The following is an 18,068-nucleotide window of genomic DNA, read 5'->3' on the forward strand; positions in this document are numbered from 1 at the left end:
CATGCCCACCAGGCAGCTGGAGCACTTTGGAGGTGGGAGGCGCCTGGGAGGGGTGAGGCGGGGCACTGTCTCTTCGGCCCCGCCTCCAGAGCTCTGCAGATAAACAGTCTAAATTAGGAATTAAAACACTGCTTGCTCCCACCAGCCTGCAGGCCGGCCGTATTTCAAACGTGCAGGAAACACCCCGGCCTCCTCCTGAAGCCCCGAACTTCCCAAAGTGGTTCTGCAGGATTGGGCCACTCAGAGGGGAGCAGGTCAAACACCGCACAACCCGCTCACCCCAGGCCAGGGCCAGGTTGAACTGGCAGGCACAGAGTGGGGGCTGGGACACCAGCCCCCAGCAGAGTCATGCCACCCTGTCCGGGCCTCCTGAGAGCCCCTGAGAAGGAAGCTGGGCACACGGCAGGCATGGGGACCCCTGCAGCTGTCGATGGGTGTGTGTGTGTGTGGCTCTGGGAACGTTGAACACCCTCCCCACTGCCCTGACCCTGGCCCCGGGAGAGGCCTTGGCGTGTGCTGGGCATAGAGGTCCACCCTCAAGCACTGCCTGGGGCCCCGTGGAGGGCAGGGCTGCACCCCCTGCCCCAAGCTCCAGGGCTCACCTCCCCCAGCTTCCTGCCCACCCGCTCCCAGGGGGACTGCGGTGGGTGGGCCTGCCTGGAACTGGGTGCAGCCCTGGGACAGAGTGCGCTCCGCGGTGGAATTCCAGGCATCAGACATTCAACAGAACTTAGGGGCTAATTCCTGAATTCCAGCCGCCAGGCGTGGGGCCAGAGGCTGCCCGCTCCACTGTGGGTCAGCCTGTGGGCCAAGCGGCTGGTCCAGAGGACGCCACCTTCCTGCGGGGGTCCAGAGAGATGACGTAGGACCAAGGCCCAGGTGGGAGGAGGTGGCATGTCGGGAGCTGGGAGGGCCGAATAGCAATGAAGGGTGGGGGGGCGCTCCCGAGAGCCCCTCCCCCTGCACAGTGCCCCCTGCACAGCCACCATCTGGGTCTGCCCCAGGCCGGGAAGGAGATGCTTCCCTGGGGTGTCCGCTGCCACGGGGGCTACTCCAATCCCTGAACTGACACCCCCACACAGGCCACCTGTCTGGGGAACAGTGGCCGAGAGATCCGCCTACTCTAGCAGCATGCAGAGGAAGTCACTGGCCACTCATGGGGGCACCTCGGGCCCGTGGTCCCCCCCTCCACCCAGCCACAAAGGGCCAGCAGACATGAGCCCGGCCACACCTCAGGGCATAGCTACTGTGAGAGTGACAGAGGGCCTAGGAGGCTGACCCGCAGAACCCAGATGGCCAGAGTGGACACTGGGCATCTGACCCCAAACACTATCCAGCCTGCCTCTGCCCTGTCCCGCCTTGGGCTGGGAGGGCCTGCAGACACCCCTGGAGACACCCCTCCACAGGCTGTTCACCCAATGTCTCTGCTTGGACGCCCCGGCCATGAGGGAGGCACGGCCGCCCAGCTCTCTTGCCTCTGGTCAGCACCTCCACCAACAGGTGAGATGACATTCCTTCCAGAAGGAAACCTGACATTGCTGGAGCAGTTGGACTAAGACCTCGGCGGCCACACAGAGGAATGGGGGCCCCGCACACCCTGGGCACTGCTGGGTAACGAATGAGGTGTGGATGGCTCCGTGCGGGGCCGCGGTCACTCCAGGCATTAACCTGTCTGGCTCGGGGACTCTGGGGAGCAGAGCAGGAGCACGTGGTCAGGAGGGGCTGCTGTGTGACAAGCCCAGCGTGGCTACAAACTCCAGGGGACAACCCTCCAATCCAACAGCTGACCCTCGGCCTGTGGTGTCAGCCCAGGGAGGGGACACCCTGTGTGTGAGATGGCCTGGCAGTGAGCACAAGACACCACTCAAGCTTCGGGGTCTCACCCTCCGCCTATCTATCCGTCCACCTGCCGCCGCTCACCGGAGGAACCGGAACAATTTCCAGACCCCACCCCACCACCCAGGACCCCATGAGGCTGTAGCCCTGTTCTCAGGGAGGGACCCCAGCCTCCTCTCCTCTCAGAACAAATGTCCCGTGGCCCCTGCCTCCCCTCCACCAGGGCTCCATGGGGCTGTGGCACAGGACAAGCACAGCTCCGTGGGCCTTGTTTCAGGTCTGTGGTTCAGACCCTCACCGGCCAGGTGCTTCAGAGTGGGGTGCTGCCAGGGGTCCCAAGGCTAGCAGCAGAGGGCTAACCAAGGGGTTGTGGCTGGAGGCACCCACGAGGGTTGGGAACCACTTGTCGGGAGGGTGTGGGGGAAGCTCCCCTCTGAAAGAGCTCTGCCTCATGCCCCAGGGGGGCTGCCTGGGTCTCAGAAAGACCAGAGAATCCTAGAGATGAAGCAAGGGCCCAGCCAGTGCCTGGGGGCCTCTGGGGAGGTGCTATGGGCAGAGTGGCCTCCCCTGGAAATTCCTATGTTGAAGCCTAGCCTGCAGGACCTCAGAATGTGGCTGTATTTGGAGCAGGGGTCTTTAGAGAGATAAAGTAAAACGAGGTCAATGGGGACTTCTCTGGTGACGCAGTAGTTAAGAATCTGCCTGCCAATGCAGGCGACACAGGTTCGAGCCCTGGTCCGGGAAGATCCCACATGCTGCAGAGCAACTAAGCCCGTGCGCCACAGCTACTGAGCCCATGAGCCACAGCTACTAAGCCTGTGTGCCACAGCTACTGAAGCCCGTGTGCTTAGAGCCCATGCTCCACAACGAGAGAAACCACTGCAGTGAGAAGCCCGCTCGCCGCAACTAGAGAAAGCCCGTGCGCAGCAACGAAGGCCCAACGCAGCCAAAACTAAAATAAATTTCTTAAAAAAAAGAGGTCACTGGGTTGGACCCTAATCCAGACCATGTTCCTTGTAAGAAAAGATCAGGACCGACACGCACACAAGGTCACCATGTGAGGACACAGGGAGAAGACAGCTACAGGCCAAGGAGACAGGCCTCAGGAGGAACCAGCCCTGCCCACGCCCTGCTCTCAACGTCCAGAAACATGTTTGTGTGGTTTAAGCCGCATGGCCACCTGAGCAGGCTAATTCAGAAGGCACGGCTCAGGGTGTCCCAAACGCCCTGGAACAAGGCAGCTCCAGACTAAGGGGGTAAGGGAGGGTGTGCTCAGTTCACGGGGTTTGGTGCCCCCAGCAGACCCCTGAGCTGGCGTTGGAGGGGCTCTCAGGGTAATCGGGGTCCACAGACATGCTGGGCATCACCCTGACTGGGACCCTGTTCTTACCCCACTGCTATCAGGGCTCTGTGGAGACTACCTCCTCCGGGAAGCCCCCCTCCCACCTGCAGCTATAGGGGGTGACCAGGGAAAGGGCCACCTGCCTCCTAGCCAGCACTCACTTGGGCAGTTGCAAGGTGCCCAACAGCCACGGGAGAGAGACCCCAAACCCCAAGTCCAATAGCCTCCCCACCCAGGTCGGTGGGGGGGTCCACAGTGCATCCCAGCATGGCTGACCCTGTCCTAGATCCGGGCCCCCAGGGAGACAGAAGGACCACTGAGAGTGGGATCCATGCACTTCCCATCCCCGCGCCAGCACCTGCCACACAGTAGTGCCTCAAATACTCGAGCAGGAGGAACAAAACAGGAAGGTCTTTGATGCCCACTGCAGACGCCCACTGCGTGCAGCCCTGGGCATCAGGCTGGCATCCGAGCAGATCAGACCATGGACTCCTGGGAGTGGGCTGAGGGTGTGGACGGTCACCGAGGGATCCTTCCCATCACATGACAGGGTGGACTCCACCTTCACCTCCCACCACACACCCCAGGTTCTGGTCCATCGCTCGGGTACAGGAGCCCATGCTCCTGCTAGAACGTCCTCCCTTCACCAGGCCTGGGGCAGACAGAGGCATGGGTACTGGCCCTGGGGCCCCAGGCTGCCTGGGAATGAGGCAGCTCCCAGCCATGAGCACTCCACCCGCTGGTCTCCCTGGCATTCAATGAGCACCTACTGGTGCCAGCCCCCGGGCACCGCACACATGCTGGACCAAGCAAAGATCCGACCCTCCATGGCTTCTAACAAAATGCCAAATGCCACGGGCTCTGGCGCCTCCATTAGAATTCTGAGTCTGGGGAACCGTAGGGATGGCCCTTGTTAGGAGGTAGGACGGCGGGCAGCAGGGACACCCTGCAGACTGGTGTCCAAGGCGCTGGGTGGGGGGGGGCCAAGGGGTCTCTAATCCTGGAGCAGCCCTCAATGTGCTAAATCGCTTTATGTAACTCAGGCCAAGCCAGTAAACCAGGAGCCCAGCTGGGGATTAGTGACAGGCGTTGCCACGGCAACCTGATTAGGTGGAAACATGTCGTCTTTGGGAGCGCGGCTTGGGCCTTGAGCTGCTCTGCAGAGGTAAAAGGAAACCCCAGAGATTCATTAGCAACAGGTTCCCATGGCAACCGCGCCAAGCTCATTAATAATTTTTTTTTATTCCTGGTGTGGGTGTTGAAATTCTCCAGAGGGCTGTTGGAGGGATGGATGCCGGGCAAACACACACCAGCTACTCCCACCCACAGCCTGGCACCACCCAGCCCAGGGCTCGGCGCCACCCAACCCGTGTGCCCGCCTGTGCGCCAGGATGTGCAGTGACTGGCAGGCCACGTGGTTCCGATGGCCCTGCCTGGAAGGTCCATCGAAGGGAGATCCAGATCAGAAAGGCTGCTCAACCCAGGAGGCCACCAAGACCCCTCTTCTGCCCGCCTCCCAGGGGGACACCCCAGGAGCATCTTCAGGAGGTCAGGCGGGGGAGTCCTGCTCACTTGTGGGCTCAGACACGGGCTGGGTGTGGTGTCCGGTGCCCAAAGGCTGCCTTCTTGGGGACTACCGTGAAGGTTGCTGCAGACCCACTGGCTCAGAGACCCAAGTCCAGGGCGCAAAGGGGTAGGAAGTAGGCAGTGTTTCAGAAAATGCTTTGGCATCTCAAGCAATCTGATGTGGTTCCGCATAACCGGGCAATTCCGCTCCTGGGTACATGCCCAACAGAACTTGGACACGACCGCTCACAGCAGCCCCACTCACAGCAGCTGAAAGGTGCAAAGAGCCACGTCCACCGACGGGTGAACAGGAACACAACGTCCCACTGCATCAGCCCTAAAAGAAGTGACGCACCATCGCACTACAGCCTGGATGAGTCCTGAGGACACACACTCAGTGAAGGACGCCAGACACACAAGGTCACTTATGTGAGATTCCATTTCTGTGAAACATCCAGAGCAGGCACATCCAGAGACAGAATGCAGGCCAGTGGGTGCCAGGGGCTGAGGGAGGGGGTTGACTGCTGATGGGGACGGGGTCTCCTTTCGGGGTGATGAAAAAGTTCCCAAATTGACTATAGTGATAGTTGCACAACTCTGACTATAACAAAGACCACTGAACGGTGCACTTTATGTGTGTACATCTCAACAAAACTAAAAGAAAGCGGGCGCCTGGGTCAGCCTGCCTTGAGCTCCGAATCCTGGGGGCCATGCAGGGATCCACTCTGACCCTTAGTTTCCTCATCCATAGATAGAACTCAGGTGCTGAAGTTCCCCCGCCCAGGGCTGAGAGAGAGTGAAGGGCCCCCCACGGCAAGTGCGGTGAGCCTCTTCACCACTGTTCCTCTGCCCCAAGGTCAGAGGTGAGCAGGTGCCTGACCCAAAGGCCCCTTCCATCTGCTACGTGCAGAAACGTGACCCAGAGCCCAGCATGGCCTTCCAGGGCGAGGGACATCCTGGGAAGGACCTGGCCACCCCATCCTGGCCACACTGAATGGCCTGCCCACCCCGAGTCCTGGTGACACCTGAGAGAGAAAACACACAAACGCGGGGAATCCCTATCACTCAGTCCAGGTTGCTTGGTTTGAATCGGGGGATGGGACACATGGCCTGGTGGCATCTGCAGGATGGCCGAGGAGTGGTCGCAGCATAGGAAGGTGACAATGGGTGACGAGGGGCCCCAAGGCTTGTTCTGAGCCCCTCACACCCGACGAGGGTGAGGGAAGCAAAAACGTGGCCAGTCACTCACTTGGGAGCCACACCGAGGAAGGGGCAGGTCAAGCTCCGAACCTCAGGAAGGAAGAGAAACCCCAGGAGGCAGGGTGCGGTGCAGACGCCCCCGGGCCCTGAAGCCAGGCTGGGGGTGGCGAGAATACTCTCAGGAGGAGCCCAGCTATCCCGGACACACCCCTTCTCTCTGCCCCGGTGCCCAGTCGACCCCTCCCCAACACCGATGCCCAGGAGTCTGCTGGACTGTGACCAGCGCTGAACGGAGCAGGGGAGGGGAGGTTGAGGCCAGACCCCCTTCCCCGAGGGCACCTGCTTCTGCCCGCAGGTCCCTGAGCTGGTTCTGCCCTCCCGTCCTGTTCCAGCGACCCAGATTTCAATGGTAGGTTTTTTAATGGCTCTGGAACAGCAAGGAAAGAATGCCAGGAAGCCCAGCTTCTAAAACGTAAACCCGCGGCCCAGGGATGTGCTTCGTGTGCTTTGCCCAGGTCCACTGGATGGCCGATCCTAACACTGCTTCTAGCTTCTAGAACATTCCTCAGGACAATGGTGCCCACCCCTGCCCCTGCCTCCAAGCACTCACAGTACTGCGCTCTGCGAATGGGGGGCTAGGTGGGGTCCGTCCCAGGAACCCCGTGTCTCCACATCTGGCCAGCCTTCTTCCCCCTCAGTCCCACCCCAGATGGCCTGCCCACCTGCTGCTAGCTCTCATGTCTCCTGCCCCCCCTGGGGGCCCACCCTGCACTCCCTGCCCCCTCCACGGTCTGCACCCCTGTGTGGGGCGTCCTTCACGTCCTGGAACCCCCACCGAACCACATGACCCTGAGACCAGCGCCTGGAGGGTGCTCCCACAGACCCGGAGCACCGGGCCCGTCATGCCCGAGGCACAGCGCACGCTGGCCAATGCGGCCAGTCACTGGGACGCAGCAGACCTGTTCCGCGGCCAGAGCCGGGAGGCTGCCCTGCCAGCAGGACCCGGGACATGTCCTCGTCCATCTCGACGAGGCGCTAATGTAGGCTGACTCATCAAACTGCAGCCGCCTGGCGGCTACTTGAAAGACAAAGGGACGCACAGGGTGAGCTACATGGCACGCATCTGGCTGGGAGAGGCCATCGCCACCCTTGTACTTTCCCGCAGGCTCCCAGGCTCACTCCTGGCCCTGTGGCAGGCGGGGCCAAGGCTTCAGAAAGCAGTGGGCACAGGTCAGAGGCTCCATGGACCCTCCCGGCTTCCCCCTTCTCAGGAGAGCACCCGAGGCGCTCCTAGGCCCCGAAACTGTCCACATCAGCTGCCCCCCACACCTGTCTCCTTGCCTCTACGCCACGTCCCTGACCCCCACCACCCTTCAGACAGGCACCCCGGGGCCCACCCCCACTGCTCACACCCACCCGCCTCAGCCTGCATGCCCCAGTCCTGGCAGACCATCCCCCAGGCCCGCCGTAGTCGGCCTCAGCCCTAGCAAGGCCTGGGTCTCATCTGTCTGCGTGTCCACTGCCTCCCCACCCCCACCACCTCCGCAGCCAAGCACAGCCCCAGAGCCTTGAATAGGCCAGAGCGGGTACCCAGCTGGGAATCTGGCCCATCGCCCGCTGTCCATCCCTGCTGCACCCTGCAGGATGCCCTGGGCCCAGCCAAGGGTCTCAGATCAGAGCCAGGTGAGGCTGGACGCCAGGGACTCCCTCTATAGCTGCTGCACTCGCGCTACCCCCAGGAGCAGCAGGAAATCCCCCAGAAGCCCCCGGCAGCATAGGGTTACTGGCTGAGTGAGGGTCCCAGACTCCTGCAGGAACAGGATGTCAGCCTCCATCCAGCAGAAAAGACCTGAAGGCCCACATCGTGAATGGACACCTCCTCAGGGAAACCCCCCAGCAGGGCAACCCCTCAGGAACCCCAGAGACACAACGGCTGGAGGTCTGACCAAATGACCAATTTCACGGTTGGTTTTCCCTCTCCCCAGGAGGCCCTTTTCCTCTTGGAGAGGCAGACCCGGGATGGCTGACATGGTTTATCCCACCAGCCTGTCCCCATCTCCTGCCTCTTCCTCTGGGGGTACAGCAGGGGGCAAGCCCGGGTGTGCAGCCCAGGTGTGTGAGCTAGGGAGGTGCCCCCGAAACAAAGCACCACAGACCGGGGGACCTTACACTACAGGAATTCTTCCTGTCACGGTCCAGAGGACAGGAGTCCGAGATGAGAGTATCAGCAGGCTGATCCTTCTGTGGGCTGAGAGGGGGAATCCATCCAGGCCTCTCCCGGCCTCTGGTGGCTTCAGGAGCCCTGGGCTTCCTGGGCGTGTGGCTACCTCACCCAGCATCCACCTCCACCTTCACGCGGCTTCTCCTTGCGTCCGTGTCAGCTCCTCTTAGGAGGAAACCGTCATCAGCTTGAGAGCCACTGCAGCCCAATCTGACCTCATACTAACTTGACTGCAGCTGCAAAGAACCCACCTCCACGTGAGGTCACATTCTGAGGTTTGGGTGGACACGAATTGGGCACACTCCAGCCAGTGCACTAGCCTACATGTGCCAGTTTGTGAGGACGATGGGCACACGCACAGCCACACCCTGGATGCTGCAACCCCATCCCTGACACTCTGTCCACCCTAAGTGCCCACCCTGCCTGCTCCGGCTGCTCCTGGCCCCCCACGCCCACTGCCCTGGCTGCTCTCCTGGGGCCTGCAATGATGCCCCCAGCATAGGGCAGGGGGCCCCAATGCTGCCACGCTCACGTCTGTTTTTCTCCGTCCCCTTCAGGGGCTCCCCAAGGCCAGAAAGGACCTGACCCCACCCCACCCCCGGGCCAGCACCGAGGGCAGAGCCCGGGGTGTGCACACAGCTCCAGAGGCCTGGGCCACTCCACACGGGGCTCAGGGGACGTGGGTGTCCTGACCCACTGACAGGTGGGAACCTCCTTATGGTCATAGGAACCACCAAGATCAAGGCCAAGACAGCCAGCGTCTGGCCCCAGACCTCCAGGGGTGCCCAGCTGGGGCTCAGAGGTCACCCTACAGGCGCCAAATGGGAGACCCAGGCCTGGCACCTGAGAACCTGAGGGGGAAGCTCCGTCCATAGGCACTGCCCAAAAGCCGTCGGTGGCCAGAGAAGGCCCAGAGGGGTCCACGAAAGCCCCTCCCCCAAGGAGCCCAGGCCCACCAGCCCAGCTCCTTGGGCATCCTCCTCCCACAGGAGAGAGAGGCGCTCAGGCCACGGTCCAGCAGATGGTTCCCAGCTGCCTGACCTCCCCCTGGGCAGGTGTGGATGGGGGTGCCCAGCTGGCACTGACTGCCCACAAACAACCACAATTAGAGGCATCGAGGGGCACAGGCCTGCCCCTCAAATCAGAAAACCGAGGTCCAGGAGGCAACTCCGTCCACCAAGGCCCCTCAGTTTTGGGGTGGTGGCCCTAGTGGCCCCAGCACTTAGGTACAATGGGACCCCAGCCTCTGACACCCTGACAGGGCCCAGAGCCCACCGCTGCTTTGCTGCATCAGGCTTCAGGGACACAAATTCAGCCCACCTCAGAAGCTCTACCACCTTCTGGAAAATCCCCCAGCCTCTCCCTCCCTCCATTAATGCATCTGACTCTGCACACCCTCTGTGTGGGCTGGGGCTGGGGGACCCCGGGCCACTCTCAGACCTGGGGAGGGGGCTGTGTCCCTGTCAGGCCTCCGGAGCCTCTGCTGTGAGACCCTCTCACCAGCCCGGCTAAACTGGACTAGGCCCTTCAGCCCTCAAACCAGGGTGCCCAGCGAACCCTGCTCTGTCAGTGATGAAAAGGAAGAGGTGACATGAGGGAGAAAACAAGGCACGTGAGGGGCCACCACCCAGGCTGAGGGAGGGGCCACAAGACCCTCTTCCTGTGACCAGGAGACCCCAGTAATCCCAAAGGTCCCGGCCTAACCTCCCGGCGGGGGGAGGGTGGTCACTGACGTCAGGGGCCTTGCCCCCTGAAGAGGCGTCAGGGTGCCCCCACCACAGTCCTCAGGCCAGCGAGGGCCCGAAACATGACCACTCCCAGCTGGGGGCTCCGCCAAGTGCAGGTGGGGAGCAGAGAGGCCACTGCAGCCCAGAAAAGGGGCACTGGCAGAGCCCAGAACAGGGAGAGGACAGTGTGACCAAGCAGGCCGGCTGCCGCCTGCCAGGTCTCTTGGCACCAGTGCCAGGTCGGGTTTTGCCCAGTTCCAGGCAGTGGATGCGGCCCGTGCCCACCCAAGAAGACTGGCCTGTTCCCCAGGTTCAAGCAGGTCAGGGGGTTGTTGGCCTCCTCCCTGCACTGCCAGCCTGGACGCCAGCCCTGAGCATCACCGCGCACCCGGCCCACCTCACCCAGACACGAGCATCTCACTAACATCAGCTCCCTACGTGCCTGAGAGGTTCAGGCAACCGTGCTGGACGCCGAGGCTGAGGCCTGGCCGGGGCCCCATGCAGGAGGGAGAGTTGACCCCAGACACGGCTGGGTACACACCTGCACCGGTTGAGACATAGTGGGGGCAGGGGGCCAGTTTCACCCAGGCCGCCCCTGTGGAGGGGGTTCTGGGTCCTCTCTGCCAGATCTGTGCCCAACTTTGGCAAAGAGAGAAGCTACGGGTGAGATTGTGAGGTGGGGGCTGCTCTGGGACATGGCCTTGGTCCTTGTCAGCATCCCACTTAGGAAGAGGGGTACTCCCGAAACCCCTTAAGTCTGCACGCATCCAAGAGCTGCTCAGGGTCATGGAGAGGCAGGATGCTCACACCACGATGCCCCCTGATGGCAACGTCCACAGAGATGGCAACGTCCCCACCGCATGCTCTAATTGAGCACATCCATCAACTGTCCACACTAAACAGAGCTCAGGGCTCTGCCAGCACTGCCGACACGCTGCTCCTCCCAGCAGCAGAGGAGAAAGCATCCCAGAAGCTGGGGACACTGGGGTCCTCCCACCTGTCTGCTGGGCCAAACGGAGCAGCACAGCCTTGCCTCCCCTGGAGGAGGAGTGTGTGTGTGTGTGTGTGTGTGTGTGTGTGTGTGTGTGTGTGTGTGTGTGTGTGTGTTGGGTGTTTGGTGGGGCCCTCCTTAACAAAATGACAACGAGCCGCTACTCACTATGTGAAGACAACGCAGCCAAGCAGCCCCCATCTGTCATCCGCGGCGGGCGCAAAGCTCTGGCTCTGGGGACGGTGCCCGAACTCGCTGCCAACTTGCAAGGGCTGGGCTGCTTCTCTCCAAGACCGGTCCTCCCCAGGCACTCCCCCATCTCCCCCCCGGGGAGCCGGGCCCTAAATCACTCCTGCGGCTGCCAGGATGGGCGCCTGAGGCCCACGTGACTCAGAGGTGTTCCCAGTTCTGTCAAAGCTAACCGTTGAGGGGAGGAGAGAGCAACTGGTCTTTTGTGTCACTGAGTTAAATACCCACTTGCAAGGAGAGAAAAGAAAATATTCCTAACTCAGCCGCAACAGCTGCCACCCCTTCCCGGGCAGTCTCTGTGCGGGCGGAGGCGGGACGCATGTGCAACACTCATATAAAAGAAGGTAACGTGTTTCCCGCCCGACCTTGACTGCTGGGGCCAATGTCTAGACTCTGCAGCCAGAGACGGGCTGCTTGGACTCATCCCTCGAATGTTTGAAAGGCTGGCCCATCCCCCACATTCCTTCACATCCTGACCCTGGAACCAGGAGGGAGCCGCTGCCTCTGCCTGTCTGCGCCGCCGGAAGGCGCGGGGAGCACCCAGACCACCTCTGAGCGCTCCACTGTGCCAGGGAGGGTGCCCGCAGCCTCCCGCAGTCAGGACAGAGTTTGGGTGGTCAGAATGTGACACCCACTGCATCCACGAGCTTCCTTTGAAGGGGTGGCACTGGCCATGTCCTCACCTCAGGCCTCTGCCCCTGAGGTGCCCTCCACCTGCCCTCTCCTGACTTCTCCCCAAACCTGGTCCCAACACAGCCCCTCCCTCACGAGCCCCAACCCCAGGTGGAGACAGACCCACTCCCTGAGCCTCCAGGCCAGCCCATCACCTGCCCATCATGCTCACAGGCCTTTCCTGGTCTCCCTCCCCACGACCCACCCTACCCTTCCTCCCCCTCACCTCACACACACCCCCCACCTGCTCCAGCTGCAGGGACACATTCTACCCGCCTCAGGGCCTTTGCATGTGCCATTCCTCTGCCTGGGACACCCCTGCTCCACATCCACCCGCCTCCAGCTCTCCTCCCTCCACAGATCCCTGTGTCCATCAAGCAGAGTCTCCCTGACTCCCAGCCCCCAACAGCCTCCATGTGGCCCACCCAACCCACCCACCCAAGTACCCCCACCACAAGCAGGATAGCCTTGCTGGGCACACGGTGGAAGCTGGCCGAGTCCCAGCGTGGGCCTGCTGGGAGAACCTGGTGGGCCCAGCACAGATCTCAGGACAGGAGAGGCTTGTATAGGGAAGCCACCCCACAGCGAGTGTTTGCGGGAGCCCCCACCCCTCACTGCACCGCTCTCCCCACCCCCACGACATTCCCAGGGTCCAGCTGGGCAGCAGATGTGGGGGTGGGGGCCACACTCGGCCTCACCATGCCACACACACAGGGCACTTAATCAGCACTTACTGGTCTCTGCCTACTAATCAGGCCACCAGTAAGCTGGAGGGACACCAACTGTCTGCCCAGATCAGGGCTCTGTGGGTACCTGGTGGGGAATGGCTAGAAGTCCAGGCCGCTGGGGAGGAGGTGCAGGGGGCTCAGCCAGGACGCTTCCTGGGCAGTCTAATGACACTGAATGTGACACGGACACAGCCAGGGCCCTCCCGGGCAGACAATTCCCAACTCACACGAATTCCCCCTTCTACACCCCCCTGCCCCAAGGCCTTCCTGTTACTTCTCATATCCACCCAAACAGCCCAACCCAGCCTCACCTCCTCCAGGAAGCCCTCCTGAACACATAAGCCAAGAGGATGACACATCACAGCCCTGCTCCAAACTCAGGTTCCAATGGGAGCCCAGGCCCATGTCCAGGGACCACAGAAGCAGCCACCCCAGGGACGGGGCTCCCCCAACCCCACCTCCTGCAGGTGCTCAGAAATCTGCCACTCCACTGTTGCCCTCCCCAGTTGTCAGGAAAATGTTCCTCCCCAGGAAGCTCTCCTACTATGGACTCCTATCTCCACTGCTGGGAGTGTCTCTACTTCCACTCCCCTCCCCACCCCAGGGCTCGACATAGGCCCTCGGAGCGTGGGGCGGGGGCAGATCCAGAGACACACGGACACACAGACACACGTACTGCAACCCCTTTCCTTTCCAGTCAGAGGAAGTTGGGGCGGCCTCATCCGTCCCAGAGCCCTGGGGAGCCCAGAGCCCCTTCAGACACGTGAGCCCGGCCGGCCTAGGGCCGCGAGGCTCCCAGTCTGGGGACCACGGCCCGGGAACTCCAGGTCCAGAGAAACAAACACACACTAGCATCAAGGTGAGGGGCCCAGGAACAGGTACTGGGGGGTGTGTGTAGGCTCAGAGGAGGGAGTGCCCCCGGGCCTGTGCCCACACAGTGCTCAGGGGTCACGGCCACAGGGTCAGGAGGCTGAGAAGGACACAAGACGGTCTGCTCATGTCCAGTCTGTGGAGCCAGAGGGGACTGTGGGGGGCAGGTGAGGGCAGATGGTGGCCCACCCTTTTCCGCATCAATGCCCTGTGTGTCCTCGCTGAGGCACCCACGCCCGCCAGGAGCCCAGGTGCAGGCAGCAACCACAGAGCGAGCGGCATGACAGTTTGGGGCATTGATTTTTACAAAATGCCTTCAAGGACCTGGATGCATCAGCCTCACCTCCCTGCCGGGCAGGGCCCAGCCAGATACTCAAACTCCGTCGGGCCAGGCTCACCCAGCTCTGTCCTCCAGCAGCCGTGTGACCTTGTCATGTCCTTTGTCTTCTCTGAACCCTATGCTCAGGGCATTCGGTGCCCATTCCCTGGGACACACCTCCTGGAGGTGTCCACCATCCCCAAGCCCCAAAGTGCCTCCTTGGCCACCTCCTAGTCCCTAGGCACCCCAACGGGGCCACAGCCAGCCCCTGTGGCTCACGTGGCAACCGCAGCAGGGCCCCCTTCCCAGCCGGCACTCCTGGGAGGCCCCTCCTGGCCTGGGTGCTGGGACGTGGCAGCTGCATCACAGGCAGCACCAAGTCAGGAACCCCAGGGGAGCCCGGGCAGAACACAACCCAGCCTCTCGGGCTACAACACATAGATCCCACCCACCTTCCTCTATAAATAAACCTGTGTAGGAGAAACAGCACTCGCCCCAAAAGTTCTAACGCAATTATGTTTTCAAAAAGCAAACTAAATCACTATTGATAGGTGCTGTCCTTGGAAGCTCCTCTACAGTGGATCGGGTATCCCTTAAGGCAACGACAGAACACATGTGTTCATTTGTGTGGGGGGCCGTCCACCCGGGGGTTCCGGAAAGTCCGAGACTTAAGTAAGGCCTCTTCCTGTGTTCCAACTGCCTATCTCATCCCTGGCGGACCAGCTGGGACTCTGCCAGCGTCCAGGGAGCGAGGAGTTGCTTTACGAAGTGTGGGTTCCCAGAGCAAACCCAATTATCCCATTTCCCTCTCCGAGTTTACCCTCCACAGCAGTAAAGCCTCCAGGAAAGGATGGTGGGCGCCGCCAACACGACATCCACCTGCAGGGCAGGAGACCAAGGCCAAGGCACACACCCTCGGCCCCAGGACAGACAACAGGCAGTCCCTAGAAAACCACAGGCCGCCCTCTAAGCTCCTGCCTCTCTCAAGGCCGCCACTCCCGACTCCCAGGAATCTGAAGCGCTCTGGAAAGCCTTGCTGAGGCCCACGGGCTTCCCCGAGGGGGCCAGTCCCCACCTGTCCAGGCGGGCTGGCTTATTTTAGGCTCTCCCTGCGGCCGAGGCACCCCAGCACCAGGGCCTGGCATCTGCTGCGGGTCAGCAGCTGTCCCCACACGCTGGGGGCCTGACAAGCCCACCCCACTCAACAGATGCAGCATTTCCACGGCCAGGCCAGGGTAAAATGATCCTGGGACCTGAGCTCCTCCACACCCCTGCCAGTCAGAAGGGGTGCTCTTCCCTGGCTGAGAGCTCCCCTCCTCCTGCTCTAAGCACCCTCCTGCTCCTGGAGTCATGAGAAGCCCAGGGACAGGGACACTGGCAGGTGGCCCAGCCAGTCCCATCCCCCCTCCCTGGGCCTCATGCCACATGCATGTGGTATCCCCCCACATGCATGTGGCATCCCCCCACCTCCCCTGCACTAAGTAACACAAACAACCTTGTTAGATGTCCTGAAGGACGTAGCCCGCCAGGAACATCCAGAACACAGGGTCAGGCTGGAAGACTCCCTGGGCTGAGAGGGGACAGAGCAGCCAGACCAGGGGCTGTCAGGAAAGAGAAAGTGCAGGCCCACTGGGATCCTTCCCTATCTGGTCTCTGCGTATGCTTGGAAAAGACAGACACGCAGAGAGGGCAGCCTCAGGTCCCAGGGCCTTAGGTAACCCACCCCATCCCCTACCACCTCACCCAGCCAGGCCACCTTCCCGCCAAAATGAGGTGGCCTGGAAATGGCCAGGGTTCTAGAGGGAAGACTAGCTTACAGCCACCCTGCAAACTCAGCCTGGCAGCTGCTCCGGGGGAGGGGGGGCTGCCAAGCCCACCGAGGGGCTGCGGGACAAAGGCAGGCAGTGGAGCCTGCTGCCACACTGTGGCGGCCCCCGGGCCATCACCCTCTACCCAGGCCACAACGACTCCCTTCACAACCAGGGGGCTAACCTGACTCAGCCCATGTTTGAATTTCAGAAAAGAAAAAAAGACACGGTTTATTACTTTCCTGATACAAATTCCTCTTCGTGTGTGATGTTTGTACAGTTACACACACACAATAGGAAAAATATATACACGCATCGCTCATTCTGCCTGTCTCCTCCACACCAAAAAAGGGAAGTTCACGTGCAAGGTCTTGCCCCTGTCAGCCTCCTCTCCTCAGCACTCCCACCGTGCTGTCACCCAATCCCTCCAGGCCGGGGGGAGGGAATGCCTGACGCCCACAGCCCAGCCACCTGGCAACGAGCTCCACAGGCCAGTGGGAGAACCAGCTGGGACACAGGGCCTGCTGACAGTCCTCAAAGGCCACCTGCTGGGGGCTACCAGACTGCTACCTGCGTCCCAGAAATGCCCCCTACTCGACCCACCTCTGATCTGGAACCTTCTCTGAAAGTCTGTATCCATCTCACCAAGAGCAAAAGGGGGGAGCCCCTTCCTCTCCAGCTAGGGAAGCACAGAGAGAAGCGACACCAGTGTGCCCGAGTGTGGTGCCAACTGCCTCCCTGCCCCCCACTCCCCAGCTGCGCATGACTTAAATCAACCCCAACACCGAGTTCAGCCTGAAAAGGCGAGTTCACAACCAACGTCACTGCCTGTCTCCACGGAAAAGGACCAGCGAGAGCGCACCGCTTCCCGGCCCCCTAGGGTCTCCTAGGCTCTTCGAAGCGCAAGGAACAGGATGAAAACTTTGCTCTCTTATTGAGGTCCCGCCGGCCTCCTCCTCCTCGCTAGGATCCTGCCTCAGGCTAGACGTTGTGTAAACCCAGACGAGAGAATTCCCTTCCTGACGAGCACCCATGGGGGCGCACGGAGTTCCGCCCACCCCTTCCCTGCCGATCCCTCTCCACTCCAAGCCCGCGGTGGCCTCGCCTCTTCTCTTCCACCCTCTCCGTCCCGAGCTGGCTGTGAAGAGGGAACACCCCATTCGTATCAAGAGAGTCACCCCTGCCGCCCCGCAAAGCGCGGCCCGGGGCCGCCTCTCTCGGAGGAGCGCTGCTCTCGCGCCCCTGCCCTGCGTCCCCAACGCACCCAGCCCGCGCTGAGGCCAAAGAGCCCGAGCGTGGGAGGCACACGCGGAGGAGGTCCCGCGCCCCGGACCCCCATGCCCCGGATCCCCGCACCCCCGACGGCCCGGGAAGGATATGGGTTACAGACCAGCCGGAGACACCAGCTGCGCGGCCGCGTGGTCTGCCCGAGGCAGAAAAAGACGGTGGCTGCCAGTGCCGGGTACGGGACGGGCTGCTCCTCGTCGGCGCCCAGCTCCGCGCCGCGCTTGGCCGCCGGGCTCTGGGGGGGCGACGCACCGGGCCTCGACCCCCGCTCCGCCTCTGGCCCCGGGGCCCCAGAGCTCGCCGGGGACGCCCCCGCCGCAGGGCCCGGGGCTGGCGCGCCCAGGGGCACTCGGACCTCGTCGGCCGCCTGCACGCTCTCTGTCATGGTAGCGACGGGTAGCACCTGCGGGGGACAGCCGGTAACCGGGTCCCGAGAACAACACCCTCGCCCGCCTCGGGTGGAGCGGGTCCGAGGAAACAGCCACGGCCGCCGGGATGTCTTTGTCTTTTCTCATTAGAGACAAATGCGCCCCCCGCCCTCGCCCGCCCCCTCCCTCCGGCGAGGGCTGGGCGGCCCCTCCCCCACCGCCGGGGCGGGGGCAGGCGCCCCAGGGGCTCCCTCGCCGGCTGCCTCAAGTTGAAGAGGGTCCCGGCGCGCAGTGGGGCGCGCGTCCTCGCCGAGTCTCACCTCGCTCCGGCGGCCGGCGGCGTCCCCGCGGGCATCGCCCGAGCGGCGCGGTCACCGCGGACCTGCACGGCACTCGGCCCCGGCTGGAGTGCCGCAGCCCCCGGCCCGCGCCCCCGGCCCGCGCCCCCGGCCCGCCGGATCCCGCTCCTGCTCCCGCTCCGGCTGACCCGGCAGCGACGGCGGAGGCGACCCGGCGCAGAGGGGTCCGCGGGGCGGACGGGCGCGGGACGCGGGGGGCGCGAACCGGGCGGCGGGGCGGTGAACGAGCCCGGAACCTGTCCGCACTCGGCGCAGGAAACTTCAGAGTGAGCTGGGGGCTGGGCGGGGGCGGGGCGTGGCCGGGCCGGCGCGGGGGGCGGGGCCGGGCGGGGGGCTCGGGGAGGGGCCGCTCCGCCCAGAGACGCGCGCACGAGCCGCCCCTCCCCCGTCGCGGAGAGCGCCCCGCCCCCCACCCGGGAGGGCGGAGCTGGGCCCGCCCGAGCCCCCCACCGCGCCCCCACCCTCCCACTCCTAGCCAACGGGGCGCCAGGGGGCGCTGGCGGAGAAGCTTGGCGGGGGCGGGGG

The 18,068-nt window shown here is 62.9% G+C and overlaps 1 protein-coding gene across 1 annotated transcript in view; it reads right to left on the reverse strand.

Moving 5' to 3' along the window:
* The window catches only part of CACNA1H (calcium voltage-gated channel subunit alpha1 H), a 61,917-nt gene extending 44,716 nt beyond the window's left edge, over nucleotides 1-17,201 (reverse strand). Inside the window, exon 1 of the mRNA XM_065893238.1 lies at nucleotides 16,909-17,201. Coding sequence (XP_065749310.1) covers nucleotides 16,909-17,201 — 293 coding nt within the window. The remainder of the gene's footprint in view (nucleotides 1-16,908) is intronic.
* Between the last annotated feature and the right edge of the window lie 867 nt (nucleotides 17,202-18,068).

This window comes from Phocoena phocoena, chromosome 15 (assembly GCF_963924675.1).
Source record: "Phocoena phocoena chromosome 15, mPhoPho1.1, whole genome shotgun sequence".
NCBI lineage: Eukaryota > Metazoa > Chordata > Mammalia > Artiodactyla > Phocoenidae > Phocoena > Phocoena phocoena.